The 21,431-nt window shown below is 36.8% G+C and overlaps 1 protein-coding gene across 2 annotated transcripts in view; it reads right to left on the reverse strand.

The window, feature by feature from the left end:
- CACNA2D1 (calcium voltage-gated channel auxiliary subunit alpha2delta 1) overlaps window positions 1–21,431 on the reverse strand; it is a 421,781-nt gene that overhangs the window by 80,426 nt on the left and 319,924 nt on the right. For both annotated transcript variants that reach the window (XM_013944009.2, XM_067316841.1), the window contains one exon: window positions 2,799–2,957. In XM_013944009.2, the coding sequence (XP_013799463.2) occupies window positions 2,799–2,957 (159 nt within the window). The remainder of the gene's footprint in view (window positions 1–2,798; window positions 2,958–21,431) is intronic.

The raw sequence follows: 21,431 nt of genomic DNA on the forward strand, positions 1-21,431 counted from the left end.
TTCCAAAATTTTAGAATCTAAACAGTATTACAGATCTGAAGATGAATAAACAAAGTTTGCATGATGTTCCCCTGCCACAAAAACTTCACATCCTGGTGAAAGAACCTATAACAGATCATTCCCTTATGAGTGACCAAGCAGAAGGCAGGATGGCCTGTACAACAGATTTTCCTTTTTTCCCCCACTTCCATAATGACAGAGAAATACTGGCTAAGGGCTTGAATAGAAGAGATTTTGCAAAACCTGATGCAGTAATTCCACCATTTTTCCAAAGAGTTTGCCCCACCATCCCAACAAACGTCTCTGCCCTCCTGGAACAGACCCAGCAGAAGAGAACACATACTTATATATCAGCTTCCCAGGACAAAATCTCCAAGCTGGCTTATTAGCTTAAACCACAAAAGAATAAGAGTTGGAACTAAGCCTAAGTTCTCATTTTAGTTCTCTCTTGCACTTGATAAAAGTCATCTCATTTTTTTCGATTTTGCTTTGCTTTGTTTTTTAAAGCAAGGAAGACATTACACATTTTATGCTGCACATAAAACTGCTTTGTTTTTATGCAAGTTCCATGCCCTTTAAATTAACTCTTTGAGCAGCAAGCCAGGACTATACCTCAGGACATGAGACTTTAAGAATGCATTTTTCAGTGCCGGTTTCACGCCACTGAGGAAGGTAAAGGTAAAGCAAGGCAAAAATCAACCATGTGATTTCAGAAAAGATGATTTCAAGACCTTTATGGGATGGGGAAAAAACCCTCCTGAATCACTGAAGCTAAAATAACATTATTTGCAAAGACATACTGAGTTAATATATCAATAAACAATGGAAAAAAAACCTAAAAATTATAGCATCCAGATTATGAATATCCACTTGAATTAGTATGCTGAAAAAAACTGAGGTATCTATTCCCATGTACCAACATATCAGGCAGCACATTTTTTTTCTGGTGCAAAGAAGATATTTCTTTGGTATTGGGGAAAATTGCTTGAAATAGCTGTCATCCAGATACAGTACCCTATAACTACAATGAACATTTGAGCTATTAAAAAAATCCCATATCCGTGGACCTTAAAGCAATGGGACTGTTTGAACTCATAAATATACAATTGGAAACTATCCATACTCATACTTTTCGTTATCCGTTTAAGCCTTCATTATCTCATCCTGTTATACGATGTTGTCACCAGCATAGGGCTGACTCCGTTCCCCAGTCCTTCACTCTTTCTGGAGAACGGGTTTGCCGGTATCTGGAGAGGGCAACTGTGATCTCTGCGCCATCTCTTAATTTCCCTTGCTGGACACAACCACGGTGTCTGGGCACCATTCACAGGCTTGCAGAGACTCTGCGAGACTAATCACACCTCCATTCTCAGGACGAGGAGACGCAGTCCCATCATGGGGTTCACCACCAAGCACTTTTCTCAGCACTACGTTTAGTCCTGCGAAACTGTCCTTTTTGAGGCTTTTGCTGTGTTCAGGATTTCTCAGTACTGCCCGCACAAAGTGTATACAGTGAGACTGCACCTAATGTAAAATGTTATGGCAATCAAGTATAAACCCTGTGAGGAACCAACTGTGTTTGGCAAAATTTCTTGTACCTTCCTGGTTCCTTTTGCACGAGATGGAAATAGATGCGGAAAAAGGGGAAACGTAGACCGAAAAAGTCAGCTTTTAAAATCCTATTTGCAGTTTCACATAGCCATCAGTAGAGGGCAGGCAATCATTTCCCCACCAAACCCCTCCGTCAGGCAAAAGACTGATCTGGTGAGAAAATGTTTTGAAAATATTGTATTTTCTTTTCCTCCATCAAGATTTCCCTAGGTTAGGAATCTGTCAGCCAGCTCTATGCCCAGGTTGCATATCCAAAGGCAGCAAGCGGCCAGAATCTGTCTCTCCTCTGAGAGACATTATGGAAATAAAAAAAAGGAAGCAAAAATGAACACACATCATACTTATTAAGATAGATCCCTAGCTTCTGTAAATTGGTATAACTTTATGTACACTAAGGTGAAAACCCAATCTGCAGTCTTTATGAAGGTGAAATGTAGAGATGTTTTTTAAACATATATAAACTATTCCAAAATGACCAATAAACCCCCAGTATTTGTGGTGCGCAGGTCACATTATCACTAACCAGAAAGCTAGTGCTTGGGTACAAACTAGAAAGTGCAATGTAATTAAAACATGAAGACAATGCATTTAATTTTTGATGAAACTAATCATTTTAAATGGAGAGGAAGAAAAGAATTAGAATAATCTCAGCTGCCCAATATCCCTCTATTAACTAACAGTTATTTGCCCTTCTCCCTCCTGTTCAAGCCATGGTCTATTCATGAAACATGAAATAAAACGAATATAAAATTAAAGATTAACTGAACGTTGCAGAACATTAGGAGTATTAGGAGATTACCGAACATTAGGAGATACTATAACTGAAATAGTAATTAACATAACAGAGCTTTCTGTTTAAAAACTACCCATAGATCAGCCACTACCTCAGCTATGTGACAACTGAGAATTGCATGTATGATGAAATGAAAACCTGAATGAATGAAGTAAAACCAGTACAACATAGTGAAAAACGAATTTATTCCCAAATCTTAGCAACCCATCAGGCTACTGGGAGGTCTGCAAGGAAACAGCCTGTGTTGGGATGTATTTGCTTGCTAAATAAAGGCATTGTATCATTTGTCACTCAGTTGATTATCACTGCTGATGGAGGAGCATGCAGTGGCCATCTGGACATCAGAGGTCTACTACTGCGCTTTACAGCAGGGAGACACAGCTTTCATACTTACATTTAGCAGCTGTTCGAAAGCATAGCTAAAGCCTTTCTTATAATCAGTAATTCCTTTAGCAGAGATTTTATAGACTGCTTCTTTCAGCTTCTTCTTGTTCCTCACATTAGCTTGGACAAGATGATTAAAGCAACTCACGTTCTGCGCATTACTGTTAAACTGCAAAATAAATAGAAAATAGCATTAAAGTTAGGATGTACAATTCATTTATTTTTCTTTTCCGCGTACTTAGGCCCATGTTTCCTTGATTCATGAGATAAAGAACGGGACACCTGGATACTCATTTGCACTGCATTCAGGATGTCCACTAGCGTCTGGAGATTTCAAATTTGGGCAATAAATATAATAAAAGCAGACATTTGGTCCTTTACTCTTTGTTGTAAACCAAAAACCTCACAATAAAACACTGGAAAATCTCCCACAAAATTTGTTTCAAGCTTTTATGGAGTTAAGAAACACAGAGTTAAGGGAAATAAAGCAAAAATGAGGGAAAATGTTTATTTAATTTTTTTAACAGTGAAAACGTTGGTTAAATTATCAGGTGACTTCCATATTGTATGTGTTAGTCTAGCCATAAGCCTGTAATTTTACAATCAACCTTGCAGATCATAATCAATTAGTAAATACAGCTTGTACAAAACAAAATATACTCTTGGGACAAAGGAAGAACGTAGGGGTACAGCTGTAGATAAAAGGTTATTTTTTAAGAACATTATAAATTTGTGTACTGAGAACATATATTTTTGAGCTCTCCTACCCTCACAAAGACTATGTTACAATTTCTATCATTTATACAAGATTATGACAGTACTTAAAAATATACACAGAAAAATTTGTATGTGGAAAATTTTTCTCTCCAGGTAGAAATCACTTTATGTGTGCTTCAAAATTTGTCTCTATAAAAATATACACACATACATATATATGTAAATATATATCACGGCAGAGAGAGAAAGATGCAGATATGTGTTTCACTCTCTACCTATCTCTGTATCTATCTGACTACAGTCAAAGATGCGACTTAAAAAAAAAAAATGCTGCAGCACATATGATTCCACCTGCAGTCTCGGAAAAAAGTGCACATTACTGTGCTGTGTTGAACACTATTTGAATGAAAATCTCCTTTAAACTACAACATAGTGATTTTCATTTAATATTCAGTTGACAAATATTAATAAAAATATATATTGTCTTGGGCATTTTTTTCAACTGCCTTGCCTATCCAGATTTCTTCTGCGGGCTTTTTTCTCACTGGCAAATAACATGACCAAAATCTCTGTAAAACTTCATCTTAGTAAAGGCACTTAAATCCTGACATCCTAATTCATGTTTCAGCTGAAAACAGATTATTATGTCTCTCCCTGATTAAAGGTCTTTAGTGAAAGTAAATGTAAGTGCAATTTCTTTATACTGTCAGCCTGGTGAAAAGCCTTAAAATAACATAAAAATCAGGCCTTGTAGGTTTAAGTCTCAACACTGCTAATTAGTTCAACTGCACTGCATGTAAGAAGGCAAATAAAGCCAGAGATTTCAATAACTGCTCAGACTAGCACTCTGCTATGATTTTCTATTAACTTTATGCATCATAATAATATTAAACCAATTTTAAATTAATATTTATATTATATTTCTAAAATACACAGAATAGATTTGAATTAAACTGCACTACAGAAAAATAATTCGATGCTTCAATCTTGTGCTATATTTGTGGTCAAAAATAATTTCATTGAAAGTAAGTCACCAATATTACTCTTATATCAGGCAATAGTGATTAATAAATAAAGATATTAAAGTAAAGAAAATAAGACTTCTACAAGAAAAAAGCATCAAGAACTGTGTATGTATGGAAAGCATAAACTATTCAGTGTCTAACAGGTCAGGAAATACAAGTATCCATTTATGAAGGACAGAAGGCAGAGCGGTATCAAGCGAACCTAATCTCCGAAACCTGGCGCAGCGCAAAGGCCCTGCCTCAGATTCGCTGCACAAATCTGTTATACCCAGACAGCTTTATAATTGTTCAAGTACATGGGATACCCAATAATCTCATTTGTCTCTTGCCTAATAGTATTTTTACATAAGTTATTACATGATTTTCCAGATGCCTGACTTCAGACGTGGAGGTTTGATTAGCAGATTTAATTGCTTAGTCTGCAGCTGAGGGTCAACAGGACCTGTGTTTCAAGTATGAGCGCTAGACAGTGAAAAATCAGCACCAAGGCAGCTTATATTCTTTAGCCCCCACTTTCAGATTCTTTTTAACCTCCACAGGCCAACACTGAAAACCCAATTTCAACTTGGGATGGAAAACTGATATTTCTAGCCATGCTATATTTCTTATTGCCGTTGCGAAACGAAGCTTAATATTCCGGTGCGGAGACAGGACAGGCGAGCCCTTTGGCCAGGTTGCTTTCTTCTGGCATGTTTAAGCGTTTTATCCAGGGACCTGCTAACGCAATATAGATAAGCGCTTCAGGGAACGCTGCATTTCCTCACCTGACCGTCACAAGAAGCAAGCTGAGAAGCGAAGCAGCCTTGCCCTCGCTCTCGCAGGCCCTATGCCGCCGGCTACACCGCTGTGCAGCTGAACCCGATACCCTCCGGGTGGTGATGAAGAGACCCGCGTGTTTATGCGTTCACATGAAAAACCAAGAACGCAAGTGCCAGAGTTACATTTGCCTCTGCCTGTTAAACTTAACTTTTTATAAATTCAAATATGGTATGAGACTTTTATTGTATGATCAAATGCTATTTGTCTCTTTCAGCACATAGCATAAATGAGGTTCACTTAACAAATGGTTATTAAATATTGTTTTATCCTCACTGTTCACTACAGAACCTTAGTTGCTGCTACCTATTAAAAACTTTGGAAGAAATTTAATTTCACGTTATACACATTACACAGTTTATTGTTTGTGTAATGCATACCAAGAAAGCAATGCAACAAAAAGGGTAAAGTGATGAAACTTTACAAAATTACATGTAGAAACCCACTGATCTTTTAGTACAACGACACCACAGATAGCAGTGGTATGAAACTTAAGACTGTCATATATGGACTAGCCGATATGAAAGTACAAAACACAGGCAAATATACACATAAACATAAACAGGTATATATACACATTTTGATTTTTATCAGTAGGAGTATTTAACCATTATTTTTTAAACCACTGACTCATCTTTAAGAAAACAAAAATAGTAAGGCAAATCAAATATACAGAGAAAATAAAGCTGATGATAGCCAGAAGGCATAAATAAAAAATAATACAGAGGTATAACTGAGGGGGATCAATAAATAAACAGGAATTGGTTTCTTGTATTATATCTGCTTTTGTGGCAATAAGGACACCTAAAGCTGGTTTTCCTATTATTTTTGTCCTTATGTCAAGGCAGTGTAAAGCATTTTAAAGTACTTCATAGTACCTGATTTGAATGTAAGCATTTTTAAGTACAAAGTACAGGTCTAGAGAGAACTGCTATCAGTAGCAAACATTGACTTACAGTGTAGCTGTAGGACACAATAACAGCATAAAAGAATGCAGGAATTGATAACATCAAGCCATCTTTAATTATGCATTAAAATTCAATTCAAGTTAGTACAATGCGTAGGAGGTTCTCTGACTTTTCCATCTCCTGGAATTAGATATGTACGTATGCGTGCCCCCAGCTCTCAGGACCACCCAAAATATAAACAGCTAGTGATTTAAATCAAATATCTTATTTAATCAATGGAGCTCCTGTCATTCATTGACTTAGTAGGCGTGACTGTAAAGCAGCAAATATAGTACAGCTTATAGCACAGATGACCAACAGAGAAAGACATCATCCTCAGCAGCAGGCTTCGTCTAGCTTGTTCCAGGTCCTTCTTGAGCATAGCCACAGAGCTGTAACTATATTTTGCTTGGCTATAACTGACCAAATCCAGACACTACTATGACAGTTGTTGCTATACTGAGTAAACCTGGGTCCCTCCTTACGGTTCCACACATAATTTCTTGTTCTTGGAAATGCATATGTCAAACTGCCCCATGAAACAAAGACTTCAACGCATGAATTTGCCTCATCTTCCAATATCACTGTTATATCACCAACCACTCCTATATGAACACAAAACTTGGACAAGAAAACCCACTATTTTGATTTTGAGCATCAAGTTATTTAGAGCTAATCTAGTACACTGTCATCTTCATGTCACATTTATTTTTCCAGGGAGCTTATTTTTGCTCATTCCTCATGGCTTAATACTGCCTTTTGGCAAGATATTGATACTGTTTCATGGTGCATCTCCTGTTTTCCTATGGTATTTATTTGCTAAAAAATGGTATTGATTTGTGCTAGGCAGGGGTATACATTATTAAAATACCTATATAAGAATCTTCATATTTCTTTCTAATTAATAAGGAGAGTTATTATTCTGTCTCATTTTAGAGCAGTGCTCCCCAGGCCATTATAATCTGTGGGAACAAGTTATTCTCAAATGACTTTACACTAAGTTTTATGTTCCCCTTTCTGTCCATATGCAGCTCCCTAGGCTTCACAAGGACCATTTCTAAAAAAAAAGCAAAAGCATGAACAAGGGCTTTAACTTTGAAAAAACATTCTACACTGCTGGATTTAATCAAGCATTCTACAAAAGAACCAGTTGTGCAGGGTGATATGACAAAGGTTGCTTATTTATTTTCATTATACTTCATTTATCAGGGCTTAATTTTCAAAAAAATGTCTCAAAACTTAGAAAAAGAAAAGTATAAAAACAGAATGAGATAATGAAGATGAAAATTATATTCCAGTTTTTCCCGTGCCACAATGCAATCTTAAGAGTTATCATCTTTAAAATAAATAAATACATGGGATTGGATTGTCTGGAAATGAATTTTCAGTGTGAGAATTCCTTCGACCTATCCCACATTTCCCAGACTAGAATATTGGTAGGGCCGATCCTCTGCTGCGATTAAAATGTATGACTCCCAACTGGACCCTTAAGATTCATATTTGCATGACTCTGAAGCTCTTGTCTTTTATAAGAGCTCTTTCCCCAGACTCAAATTACTGTCATTCATTTTTCTTCTTCTCCTCCATATCTTGTTTAGGTGACTCTTATTTGCTGTGCTTATAGAAGCAGCACAACATGTTTTGCCCACACAGCAAAACCACCAAATGCTCACAGAATTTTAAAAATAAATTCACTTTGATGCAAAGCACTGACACACTTAATGGTATTTCTTCTAAAAGTAACCAATGAATCACCCTATGATTATTAGGTACATAGATCATGTGAGAGTAAAAACATTATTGTGCTGTGAAATTATTTCTGCTTGCCTTGACCTAATTTTGTAACCATGATGGGAAAATTACTCAAGTAAAGTAATTTTAAAAATATATGGTCTGAAAATGAATTCTAATTGTGAGATGGTATTACAGTACAAATCTTGCACTTGGAAAGCAGAATAAAAACACTGTCAGGTAGGTAGCTCTGCTCTAAAAAATCCAATTTCCTTTGAAGAAGAGTGAAAACAGTGTTCTGCTTCATCTGTGACATTTTATGCAAATTATTTAATGAGCTAATTTACATGTAACCATAAACTCAGTTTTATGGTCAATGCATATTGTGCCTCAGGCCACAGCTACATAGAGGCTTAGGTGTTCAAGTGAAAATCTCGTGACAAGTATTAATTTCTCCCTGAAATGTCACCAACATTAAATTCCAAATCAAAAAATCTTACTTGCTACCATTCCTGCACATGGTCTGAGGATAACTATTTCTATGGAGGTCAGATACCTAGCACGTGCACTGGTACTTATGCATACAAAATTTACGTTACAAAAATTGACAGAAATTCTGGCTCAAACTCTTTAAACAGCTAACAAGTAAACTGTACCATGCTTTTACATGATGTAAACAGAACAAAGAAAAAGGTCAAGGTGAAAATAGCTGCATCTGTGGATAGACAAAGGCTGATGTAAATTGGAAGAGAGAAATGACACATTTGTAGAAGAGAGAATTAGATCAACAAAAGACTGCAAATGCTATAATTTAATTAAGAAAATATATGAGCCAGCCATTTGAAATACATCAATCTACATTTATGTTGACATCAGTCAACAAAGCGAGAAGAGTTTTTTCTTAGATAAAGGAATCAGGAGCTGGAAAAATAATCCTCCAAAATGAACGTTTACCTGCTTGCTAGGAGGCGAAGGCAAGAGCCTGAAGGTTGAAGCGTGACTCATAAAAATATCCAGAGGGAGTGGACAAAATTCAGAGTTACATTTAATTAATTTGAACTCCAATAAAGCTCTGAAGTAACGGCAGGATTTCAAGTGCAAAAGTCTACAGACTGCACTTAAAATTGACTTGTCATTCCCACTAACCAGTGCTAAAATAATTTTGCTCTATAATCAGTCGACAACGGGACAAATACTGTGACTATTCAGAACTTTGAATTAGGCAAGAAATATCCTACTGAGCCAGCTTCTAATTACGCTCAGCTGAACTACACTAGCAATAGTGGCATGAATAATTTTTCACACGTTAAGACAGCAAAAGCCAAAATACTTCAAAAAGCCTTTAACAATTACTGGTTATCTCCTAAGAACCACCATAATGCTTATTTATTTTTGGATGATTTCTTGAAAGCATCCAACCATATAGTCAACCACTTAGTACCTACCTGGAAGAAATAACATGCATGATCTCAAAAACAAGTTGTCACTTTGGAAAGTCCACATCTATATTATTCTTCTTAAAAAATTAAGTCCTCTCAAAGGTTTAAAATTAAGATAATTACTGTCTATACTTTATTAAAAAATATATTTTCAATATATCTGTAACAAACACGTCAGTTGGGTATTTGTCAGACTGGCATTTTCTCCTGAATAATTGCAGTAAATATAAATATATATCATAAAAATGCTATTGTGATAAAAAGAAACCTAAATGGAATTTGTGTACTATGCCGTGGGCTCAGTGAGTCATTTATAAAACAACAGATGACATTTGGGGGCAAACCATTCCGTTGTTAAAATCTAAAGCCACCCATACAATATGTCACCACCAGCGACAGCTTCTGCTTTCTCAACTATTTAAAAAGGTTTCCCCTATATCTGAGCTAAGATAAATAATATATTGGAAGTCATGGAAAACTGGATAATCCTAACTTTTTTTATTTTAAAGTTATCATGAAGTATTAGTACCATGAAATTTATCTTGTTATTATATAACAAGCTATAGAAACTAGCTATATTTTTCACTAGATGATTTCTCCCCGCCCAAATTATTTGTGCCCTTTTTCAGTGTCTGCCTTTGGGACCTTGCAGAAAAATCCTCATGTCTGAGGCAATGCTGACCTCCTCCTCACCGATCTGGGGCAGGATACCCAGCCTGTGGCTGAGGCACTAAGAGTGTTAGAGAATTTATCCTAGCTGACTTCAAACTAGCCACATACCAGGCAACTCAATAACCTGAAGATAAGTTTATCAATTCAACTCAACATGAAACTCAAACAGAAAGTTTTGAATTTAATGTTGCTTGAACCTTGCCACCCTTGTGAAAGTCAGAAGTAGAAATCGTAATCCTATGGTCTTACAAGGACTTTGACATTATCCTTCCACTCAGAGAAGCATCAATTTGCAAAACCAGTGGAAAATTGTACAGAACCACAGTCAAGTATCGAAGCATTAGAGACCCTTCCCCTCCCTGCGGGTAGCTCTTGCGGGCATGCAGCCCCCCGCAGCACTGCAAGCCACAGTGCCCCAAGGGTTAAACCAAGGGACGTGAGGAAGGACTGGCACTCTCTGACCCTCCGCTGCTGCCAGAAGAGTTACCTCTACATTGTTAAAAGTCTCCTTTCCTTCTGAACCTGGAGATCTGCTTCTCCAGAACCAAGACCTGCTTTCACTACGAGCATCCTTCTTTAAAATCACTAAAACTCCTACCCCAACACCAGGGTATGAGAGGCTTCAGGGGAAGATGAACAGAGATGTGGATTTATTTCCTCTGCCTCTTTCCATTCTTGCAGATATGCTTGGGGGATATGATGGGAAATCAGAAACAAATAGCAACAAGAGGCCCTACAGACAAGTGCTTTCTTTAAGAGAGCATTATGAGACAAATAAGCTAAAGAAAAACTCATGCAGGAAGGCTGCAAAAAGAAGGGAAGAAAGGATCAGTATTCAGATGACACTAAGTGAATCAAACGGATGGCAAAAAGGGGGATATAAAAGGACTGAAAAGTATTTGAGAAAGATCAAAGCTAAAAAGCAGTCAGGAAAAGCAGCAAACAAAAGAGATGAGAAGACAGAAAACATGTATAATACTGTATTTATATATTCTTCCTAAAACAGGATTCAGTTCAATATGTTAACTGCTGAACAGATACAAACTGTCTTGCCTATTGGGAATTTTTTTGATAAATCTGTCTTTTCTAGGTGACAGTCAACCCCTCCAAGGCTGGCAAGATTTAGCAAGTAACACATAGCATGGAACTCCCTGGGATATCCACACTTTAGTATCACAGGTCTTTGCAGACATGACTGAGTATCTCGGACTCCTTGTGAAATAGCTGAAAACTGTTCTCATTTTATTGGTGAGAAAAGTGAACCAACAGGGAAGAAATCAAGTAAATCAGAGGCAAGGACGGAGCTAGAAGCCTTAATCTCTATTCCCCAGTACTAGAATATGCTCTTGCCTTTTCCATTTCCTTCATCCTCAAATTTGGCTTTCAACTTAATATTTGTTATTTTACTATAACCTATTTTAACCAGAAGGGCAAATAGGGCACAAATTCTTAAAGCATGAATTCTTTTAAAAAGCTCTTGTCACTAAAATTTCTTCAAAATGCACACCCAGCTAATGACATTAATTCTGATTAATACAGCACTGCCAGAGAAAAATCTCTGATTTCACAGGTGATGTATAATTAGATGTGTGTTTCAAATTCTCTTATATCTATCCATCTGTCTAGCTACCTACCTACCTACCTACCTATATCTCCACAGAAGTTTAAGGACTTTAAATCTACGACCAATGTCGATCCTTCTTTTGGCAAGTGTATGTATTGTATTATTTAACTACAAGCACAATATTTAAATTGATTCTACTTCTTTTATTATAAGGAAACCCAAAGAATTCACTTAATTGAACTTAGAATTAATATTATAGATAATGATAGGACCGGCAAACAAGCAGGCATCATCAACAGGGTCATCGCAATCATCAGCATTTGGAAGAAAGGTTATAAAGAGTTTTATGCTGGGAAATTCATTTGTCTTAATCAGAAACTGCTTATTAGAGCTTCTGATGATCAAGAAAACTTCTTTTGCTGTAGCCGATGTACATATATATATATATACACACACACACAAACATATATATGTAGATATGTATTTAAATATATATATGATTAATTGTTTTTATGTCATGATCAAGAAAGCAAGCTCAATCTTCTATGTATCTGATGCAATCTGGGCAAAACATTCACCCACTGAGGAATGCTACGATCCTCAGCAAGGATGGCAGTAAGTATATATGAATGCAAATCCTTATAAGAAGAAGCTGAGAAAAGCATGAGGCTCAGTTTTCACAGAACAAAATCTTTTGCAAATGATCTCATTACTGCAAAATGCAACAATACAAATGAGTCAAACCCAGTAATTTAATAAGAGTTTTAAAAACGTTTTGGTCTTTAGTCACTAGGTGGCACTACAATAAAAAATTTGACATGGTCTCACAAATGTTATTTTACATGGAAAATTTACACTTTTGGTGGGGGTCATTAGCACTTTCTGTGAATGGCAAAATTTTCTCTTTAAAGTTAAAACAATTAAATTCTTGTGTGCCAAATGAGGCAAAGAACTTAGGAATATTAAAAACCAAAATACCAGAAAAAAAATTCCAAATGCTGAACACAGGAGGTCCCAGCTCTGGGAGGACAGACATCTTCTATTATTCCCTACAAAGGACCCTTATTACCAAAACAAGCATCTGAATTTCCAAAGGCTTCACAAACCATGTTTTCAACACTCACGATAGGGAAAGCTGTAGAAAGTTAACACTTCTCAGTCGATCCTCTCTCTAAATGTCTTTTTGTCTTCCCAAACACTCTATAAGTGATAACAATCTTATTTACCTACTGTTTAACACTAAGTCAAACTAAAAACTCACATTATTCCAGTTTACTTGCTACCTCCCTAAAGATACTCTTCACTCATCTCACAGTTAGTTTATCAACATTTACTGATTAAACACGTCTAATCAGAATCACTTGAAATGACATTTAACAAGCTAAAAAAAACCCCCTAAAATAAAAACTGATATTAAATGAGAAACTGTCTTAAAACGTATGTATATTTTCAAAGATTCAGAAACATCTAGCATTTATAGAAAATCAGATAAGCTTGGACAAAGCAGTAATTATACTTTAACTTGCTACAGAGACACAAGTCATCCATTTTAAATAGTGTTATCGCGATAGCTGAATAAATCAGAAATACTACTTTGGGAATACTGAAAATTGAGGAAAATATGGTCAGCTTGCTGAAGATCTAATCAGATACTAGTGCTGCTGATTTTCAGTCTACTGGGGTTTGTTGCTATGCTACTTCTACCTCATGGCTAAATCAGCTTGATGACCCAGTTGTATCTATACATATTAAATGAGCAATAGTGAAATAGATCTGATCTCATCAGGCTTTCATCTCGTAACAAAATCCAGCTTTGCTGCTTTCTTTTCCTTTTTTTTTTTTTCCTGCTGCTGTAGGCTCTGTAATAGGATTTTAGGGTTAATCCCAAGAATAACTGAATGTTGAATAAGGCCAGTTACAATCTGTATTTCAGCAGTGAGAGAATATTATAAATATTTATCAGAAGCCATTTAGAGAATAGTAAGAAAGCAATTTGCCAAGTTTTATCGCCATGTATCTCAGTACAACACTGAAAAAATTGAGGCAGTTCAAGGAATAAAGGTTTGTAATTTGACATGGCACAAATATAATATGTGGTGTTAAAGTTCAGCATTCGTATCTTGCTATAAAATAACTGTTTTCTCCTATCGTATGACTTAAGAGCTAGTCTTCAGCTACACAGCATAACTCTACATATGCTTCGTAGAGAAAATGTAAAAACCTCATTCTAGTGCTCAGTAACAGCACTCCTGTATTTTCTAATTGATATTTCAAGTACAGGATGAAATAAAATTAAGATAATATATTAATTTGTAGTAGTGGTGTTTCTTTAAATTTGAAATGCATCACATTTTCCTTTTGTTTTCATGGTGACAGAGGTACATCTATATTATGGAGGGAATGTATATAGATATAGGCTGCAAAAATGCTAAAGCTAAATTTGCTGAAAGGATCTTGAAGGCTCAGAGGTAGCCATGTTCAATAATGATGTACCTAATATGCCATGAAATATCTGCTGAAGAAATTATTGCAACACAGAATGAGATAAATCTTTAGGAGAGGAATAAATACTGGGCCAAAATCTGCTCTCAGTTAACTTTGCTAAGCTTTCCAATCAATTTAATTATCCCCACATAAGTGAAAGCAAAGCAAGTGCAAAAGGATTAGCGCTGGGCCCAGAAGGTCAGATTGGCTGCTGCACATCTTCGACTGGCAGCAGTGGATGTCAGCTTGGGCCGTGGGTCTCCCAGCAAGACCAATTAATTTATGGTCCTTTCACGATACCGTGGCTAGGCTGATATGTATAGAAATACGTATGTCATGTGTTCCTGAACTCTACCAAAAATTTCACTGTGGATGGACTCTAAACTTCAGCACCTCTCCCAGAAACCTCACCGTTCTCAGTATTGCTGCAATCTGCATAACATGTCACTCCTGCCTTCATTCGGTCAAACACAGGTTGTTTCGAGCTTGAAGCACTCTTGGCTAGTCCAAAAAGATCAGACCAAGGTTTGAGCATTCAGCTCTTACCTCGATTATCTAGAAATGGGATTCTCTAGAAATGGGCTACCACACTGGGCGCTGGGACTAAGGCGAACGTCGAGCCAAGGCACCAAATCACAAGACAGAGACACCCACCATAACCAGGGCAGGGCCGCTGCCGCCGCAGAGGGGCGGCGTGAGGAGGGCTGGGGAAGTGGGAATCCCCAAAGCGCGAGGCTCGAGGAGGCGGGGAGGATTTCACTCATGCTTGTCTCAATTCAGAGCTCCCTCAAATTCACACCGAGCTAACATCTCACCTCATATGTGAGCTTCCCTATCCCTTCCCAGAGCTGGTAAAGAGTGCGGTCATTGCACTAAAGACCACGAGCCCAGACAGCACAGCCAAGTTGTGGTTACACTGACACCTCTGCCCCCGCAATAACTGTCTCCTGATGGAAAGCAGCCCTTGAAACGGACGTCCAGCATCTGACTGAGAAATGACGTGCCACAAAAATTCATGGGATTGAGGACGTGGCTAACATGGCAGGGCTCTCTCTAGCGAGACCTGTACTGTTCCAAAAGTTAAGAAACCAGAAAGAGCAAACATTTATTAACCAGTGGAACCATGAGGTAGAGCTATCATCTCATTTTATATACTGCTAATAGAAAGACAGGGAAATCTGGAAAGCACAGAAGCCAGTGCCATATGCTGTTAGAAGTTTGACTTGTTGACACTTGATAACTATAAGAGGAGACAATGAAAATCTGTATTGATGCCTAAAGCAATCCCCCAAAGAGGGAATAGAGGTGTTTTTTCTAGACATCTAGAATTGTAAGCTACACTGCACAACAATAAATGTACAATTTCCAGCAACATCCCTGCTCCTGACATCTGAAATTAGAATTTCAGTGTCTAATTTCCGTTTCCTTTGGCTCTTTATCCACTCAAGTACACTCTTTCCTAGAATCAGCACTTTGTGACAAACCTAAAATGAGGCAGATCTTGTTTTAAGATTTGCCTTTTCCCTCTTCCAACACTTTCCATTTCTTTTTCTCTCTTACATAACTTTTGGACATTTTTCTTCCATAGCAAACAAAAGTTACAGTTAATAAAATAATAGTGAAAGCTTAGCTGATATACTAACAAAACAAATAGTAACACAAAAGAAGAAAAAAAGTATAAAACTTAAGTTTCTAATCTCATCCTTAAATACTTGCCTGTTGTTTTTAAATTTGTTTCATTCCCACTGACTCCTTTATGCTTTTTCAACTAAGCAGAAATAGTAGTATTCAGCTCATCTAATTTCGGTCATTTTTAAATTGGAAGCCAAGACAGTGGTCAAGGCAGTCTGAGCTGTGATTCATCTGAGTGTGTCTTAGATAGTCAAGATGAATGGTCTTCTGGGGGTGATTTTCATTTCCCTCCAGTAACTATAATGTAGGCAATAACTTACAGGAGATACTTAACTTTTAGGTGGTTAAAATTAGATGAGAAGAATTCTAACATGAGTTGTTGGAACTGAAGCTTCAAAGTCTTTGTGCTTTCAGAAAGAGCACTTACCCATAAATCATGCTTGAAGAGATCTCTCAGTTATGAGCAAAAATGTATGTATTTTGTTTCTTCTTGTGAAGCATCTTATAGATACGCTTTTAAAAAAACATCATTTGTTGTGGGCAAAAATAGTATATGCATGAAGAAACAAATCCCTAAATTCAGATGGCTTGGTTATTATTTTGTAACCTTAAAAAAAAAAAAAAAAAAAAAAAAAAAAAAAAACAGAAAAAAACCAAAAAAAAAAAAAAACCCTTTATCTTCTAAACTTTTCTCAGGATTATGTGTAGCCATGTAAGGATCAGTTTAAATGAGATATTGGGACAAAAGAGTTGGAGCATGTGCTTTTCCTCATTCAAATAAATTTCATAGCAATAGATTGGGTATGTTTAGTGGGTCTTTGCTTAGAAATGTGAGTTGCTTGTGTGTGAAATCTGGCTGCCTGTACTTTTTGTAGAGCTTCTTAGCTCAAGCACAGTTCTGAACCAGGCATGCTAACACAGCTTTTGGAGATGGTCTCTAGGGCTAGCAGTAATTCTCAGAGAGAGCATACAAGGTTTTTTCTCTGAACTGCCATCATTATGTTTCATGTATTTTATCAGTCTTACATATTGGCATAATATTTTAACCCAAATATTACCAATATTTGTAAGCAAGTATCATAGGGAGTATTTATCAGTGGGATAGCAAAGTGACACTTCAATTTCAACTCTTTATCACGGATTATTTTGTGTTTGTCTGCTTACACAACCACTTGCTGTTCTGTCTTATTGCACAGACAGTATTGTGGGGCTGGTTAAACTGAAGATAATATGGAAGTTTTAAGTACACTAGGGATAAGAGAAAGCCTAACAATGAAACACGTCTGTTGCTAGATAGATATGGCTAAACTGTTAAGTATACACAGAAAAGACAAAAGTATGTGGTAAATATTCCCTATTTAGAAAGATGAAGGCTAATGTATTCATATCACACAAGGATGATGAAGTACTTTCCAGTCCATTAGTAACTAAGGAGGATGATAAACAACTACTGGGGATAAACGTTTAATTCAGTGAGACAAAAAAAATAAAGACACAAACCAAAACAAAAAAGCCCTTTATGTATTCTTGATTTAAGGCCAAAAAGGGCAATGAGATAATCTAATCTGACCTCTTGCATACTGTCTCACCACCCGTGTATCACTGGCCCTTAAAATTCCCATGATTACTCCTGTAATAGACCTTAACGATTATATTTAGTGGTAGATGCTTGCTTGAAGTGCATCTTCCAGGAAAGCATTAAATATTGATATGAAGACAACAAGAATCTTTCTTTGCAATTTGATGCAGTATGGAAGCATATTAACTATTTATTTGCCATTCAAATTTATCGAGCTTCAGCTGGTGCTTTTTGTAATGCCTTTAACTGACAGTTTTGAGAGTCTTTACGGATGCAAGAACTTTCCCCAGTGACAGCACTTCTTGCCTGTGATCAATTCAGTTCTCAGCCTCTTTTATACCCTCTAAAGCAGCCAAAAACCAAAAATCAAATCTTGTGAGTTTGAGACTATGTCTGACATCCAGCTTCTCAGATGACTCATTCAGGACTCTGAGACAATGCTTTCCCGAACCAAGCAATCAACTGTAAACCATCTTCTGTCCTGAGAGAAGGCACCTACAATCATTTTTTGTAAAATCTGAGAAAATATATTTTCTGTTATACACATACTATACCATACTATACACATCTATGTAACAGTATTCAGCCAGAATAAAGGAGACAAATATTTGAAATTTGAGTTCGAATACTTATTTCCTACCTCCCAAGAAAGTGAATCATCAACCCATATACTATTTAGATGGAAAGTTGTCTCCAGCCATGTCACTGAAGCTGCACCAGCCTTTAGGACTTGTCAGGTCAGACGAAGATTGGAAGAAGTCTGATTCCTAGTGGCCCTTTACTGTTTCTTGATACAAACCTGCTTTTCTAAGGATCAGCCTTCTGTTGACATCAATTAACCTCATTTCAAAGAGCTAAGTGATACAACATCCTCCTACCCTAATCTTCCTTACTACTCCAACTCCACCTGAAATACTTTAAGATAGTGTCATTGACTCTTTTTTCAACTTTCTTTTTTTAGAGGAGAATAAAAATAGAACTGTAATTCTGTGAGCAGGCAAAAACTTCATGATGCTGTTGATACTAGAGTATTTCTTGCCACTATTCCTACTCTCGTTCTTTCCATTAAGAATGAAAATTCTTTCTAACTTTTAACAAATGCTGGCTTTCCACAGTTACCAAATTTTTACCAGGTCCCTAAATTGACTCTCTTGTTATTTGCAGAACACACATCATCATCACATCTGCTAAACAGGTCCTTTGGAGATATTCCCCATACATATATTTACACAGATATCTAGCATAGCTCTACCTGAAATTATTAGTAACGCAGCGTTTGAATACTAAATTTTGAACACAACTTGTTCATAAGCTCTGTTTCATCCCTGCACATACAAAGCTCACAAAACATACCGTTATGAAAACATACAGAGCAGTTCACTTGGTCCCTGAATACAGAAGACAGAAGAAAATGATCTTCCATTAAGGAGCACTAATGATCCTCCTATGAAGGCGTGTTCCTCTGTAGCTATAGCTGTTCCTCTTTGTCTTGAAAATGAGCAGTTGAATTTTAGAAAAACTTCAAGGTCACAATACAATTAGATGTTTCATGGTTAAGAGAATCACAAAGCTCGACACTCATCTCTAAACACGCCTTCAGGTTGCTTTTCACTGACTGAGAGAAAAAGAGAATTACACATATTTGTTTACTGCCTTACAGAGCTATGATTCTGAGGAAACTGTATACTTAATAGTAGCTACTGTGATTTGTTACTTGGGGTGCTCCAGGACTAAATTAGTAGAGAGATACTCATGCAGACCGACAGTGGGAGTCTCAAAAATTTTTTTTGAATTTGTCAAATAATGAAAAAGATGACAGATGTCTTTATATTTTCTCCTTAATATTGTCTGCTATGGAAAATGGGAAAGCAAAGACTGAAGTGCATTAGCAAGTCTGCTGGCAAGCCCCTTCATACGGAAGTCCTTTTCATCTCCTCCTCTAGATCCACCCATGCTGCCACTTTAGTGCCAGTAACTCACCCTGATATTGTTAACATGTTACTTCTTCCTCAAATAGTCATGTTATTTAGAATTCTTAACCATCACTGAACCCTTCTGGGTCAAAATTCAAAATCACAGGAAGAAAATATATCTTTAGTGAGTTTAAGCTTGTAATTTAATTTAAGGTTCACCAAAAAAATTTTAAATGAAAGTAAGGTAATGAAGGAAACTGACTTAAAGTTAACTTTAAAAAAAAAAATTTCTGGAAGTTTTTGCCAATTGAGCAGAAGTAAATAAAATACACTTATACAAATCTAAAACTTCTAGCAAAGAAAGCATACGCTTAACGTATTACCAGGTTGCAAAGTCTAGCATCCTCCTCCCTTCAGTAGGGCTTCCAGCTAAGGTCTCCACCCATATTGTGTTTGCCAAGTTTTCAGACACACTTAAGAAAGTATTTCTTAAGGAGGTAAAAAGAGGGAATGTTTCCCTGGATCTAAGAGAATATAAGTGTAATTTGAAGTGTGGAACACAGGAAGGAACAGGCAGCTGGAAAGGAAAGGATCTCTTTGATACATGGAAAAGCTTTTTACTAAACATTTCTGTTGCTATTAGGTTAATCATATCATAATAATATTGTGATTAGGAAGGCATAAAGCTAGTATTAACTTGGGAGTAAGGGGTGCAAAGGAGCAGTTTGGCAATCACTGACCTGTGGGAATTATGCAGTAAGTAAGTTGCTATTCAAAATCAGTGGAAAAAGGGAATGTATATTCCTTAGATTACTTTGATGAGCCCCAACACTAACTTGATTGCCTGGATGAATTGTTTTTTTCTTAGAAAACAATTCACTCATAATGTCCTTCCCTCTGCTTTTAGTCCACACGCAAGAACCACACAAGAGCTGGAGATGAGCATTCAACTTCCCGAGACCTGGACTCTGTTACCGCTCATATGCTCATAATATCTAATTTCCAGTTCCTAAACAGTAAGTAGTAGTTTGGATTTTTACAAAGGCTGAGTGATTCTAAGCAATCCTCTAGCTCCTGACCTTTACCATGTCTGTTGTTGTATGCTAGCGTTTTCCTTTGTGTGGTTTCCCTGCCCCTACAGATTTGAAGCTGAAATACATTTCTCCTGCAAGCTGCAGCCTACACACCATCATAAACAAATTACATTCTCTGTGTCAACATTTGAAACCAAGTCACTAAATCATAGCGTGCTGGGATGGAATTGCTGCCCCTATCATCTACCACTTACTGCTATCAAAGCATATAACCGGATTAGTGGGAAAACAGCTGTATTACTCATACATTTTAGCTCTTTCTAACAGCAGGTTTCCTTTCTGCAACAAAGTGCTGCACTTCAGACAAGAAAAATGCAAATCCCAGAGGAAATCATGACATATTAACCCCTGACAGTCTTTATGTGACTTAATCGTTCATTCAACCCTTTCTCCTTGGAAATAAGTGCAAGAGTTATATTAAATCAGTAGAACTAATGCATTTTAGCACATCACTTTTAAGCTTGTTGTTCCCCAGGATTCCTCCATATACCAAGCATGGTTGATTAAATCACCCTGTCACTTTCTAGAAATGATTGACAGGAGCTTAAATCCTTGTCTCTCATTTGTGGACATGAATCACCATACACACATGTTTTGTGGGACAACATCTTGGCGGAGGTTAGCTGTAGAACAGCTCTCTAGTTAACTCAAAATCTCATTGCTAAACACTCTATGGTTATTAAATCTAACAAGCCATAAAACAACTGTTGTCTTCTTGGCCAAAAGATCCAGGAAGGAAAGAAAAATTTTAGACAACCTCCAATTATTGGTAGTGTTCATATATCAATCCACTAATATTGTGTCAACTGAAAATTATCACCTCCTTTTTTTGACTTTTTAATTAGGCATTGATGTCTAATACTAGCATGCTTCAAGAGAAAATGTCCGTAAGCCATAACATGAAACTTATTAAACAAATGTACGTTTCTTCCACTTAGATCAAAATTTTTAAGTTGATATTTTGGGCCTTGGTTTTATGAAGGAAGTACTGGAGACGAACTTGATTTAGACCGTATTACTAGTCATGGAA

This window comes from Apteryx mantelli, chromosome 1 (genome assembly GCF_036417845.1).
Source record: "Apteryx mantelli isolate bAptMan1 chromosome 1, bAptMan1.hap1, whole genome shotgun sequence".
Taxonomy (NCBI): domain Eukaryota; kingdom Metazoa; phylum Chordata; class Aves; order Apterygiformes; family Apterygidae; genus Apteryx; species Apteryx mantelli.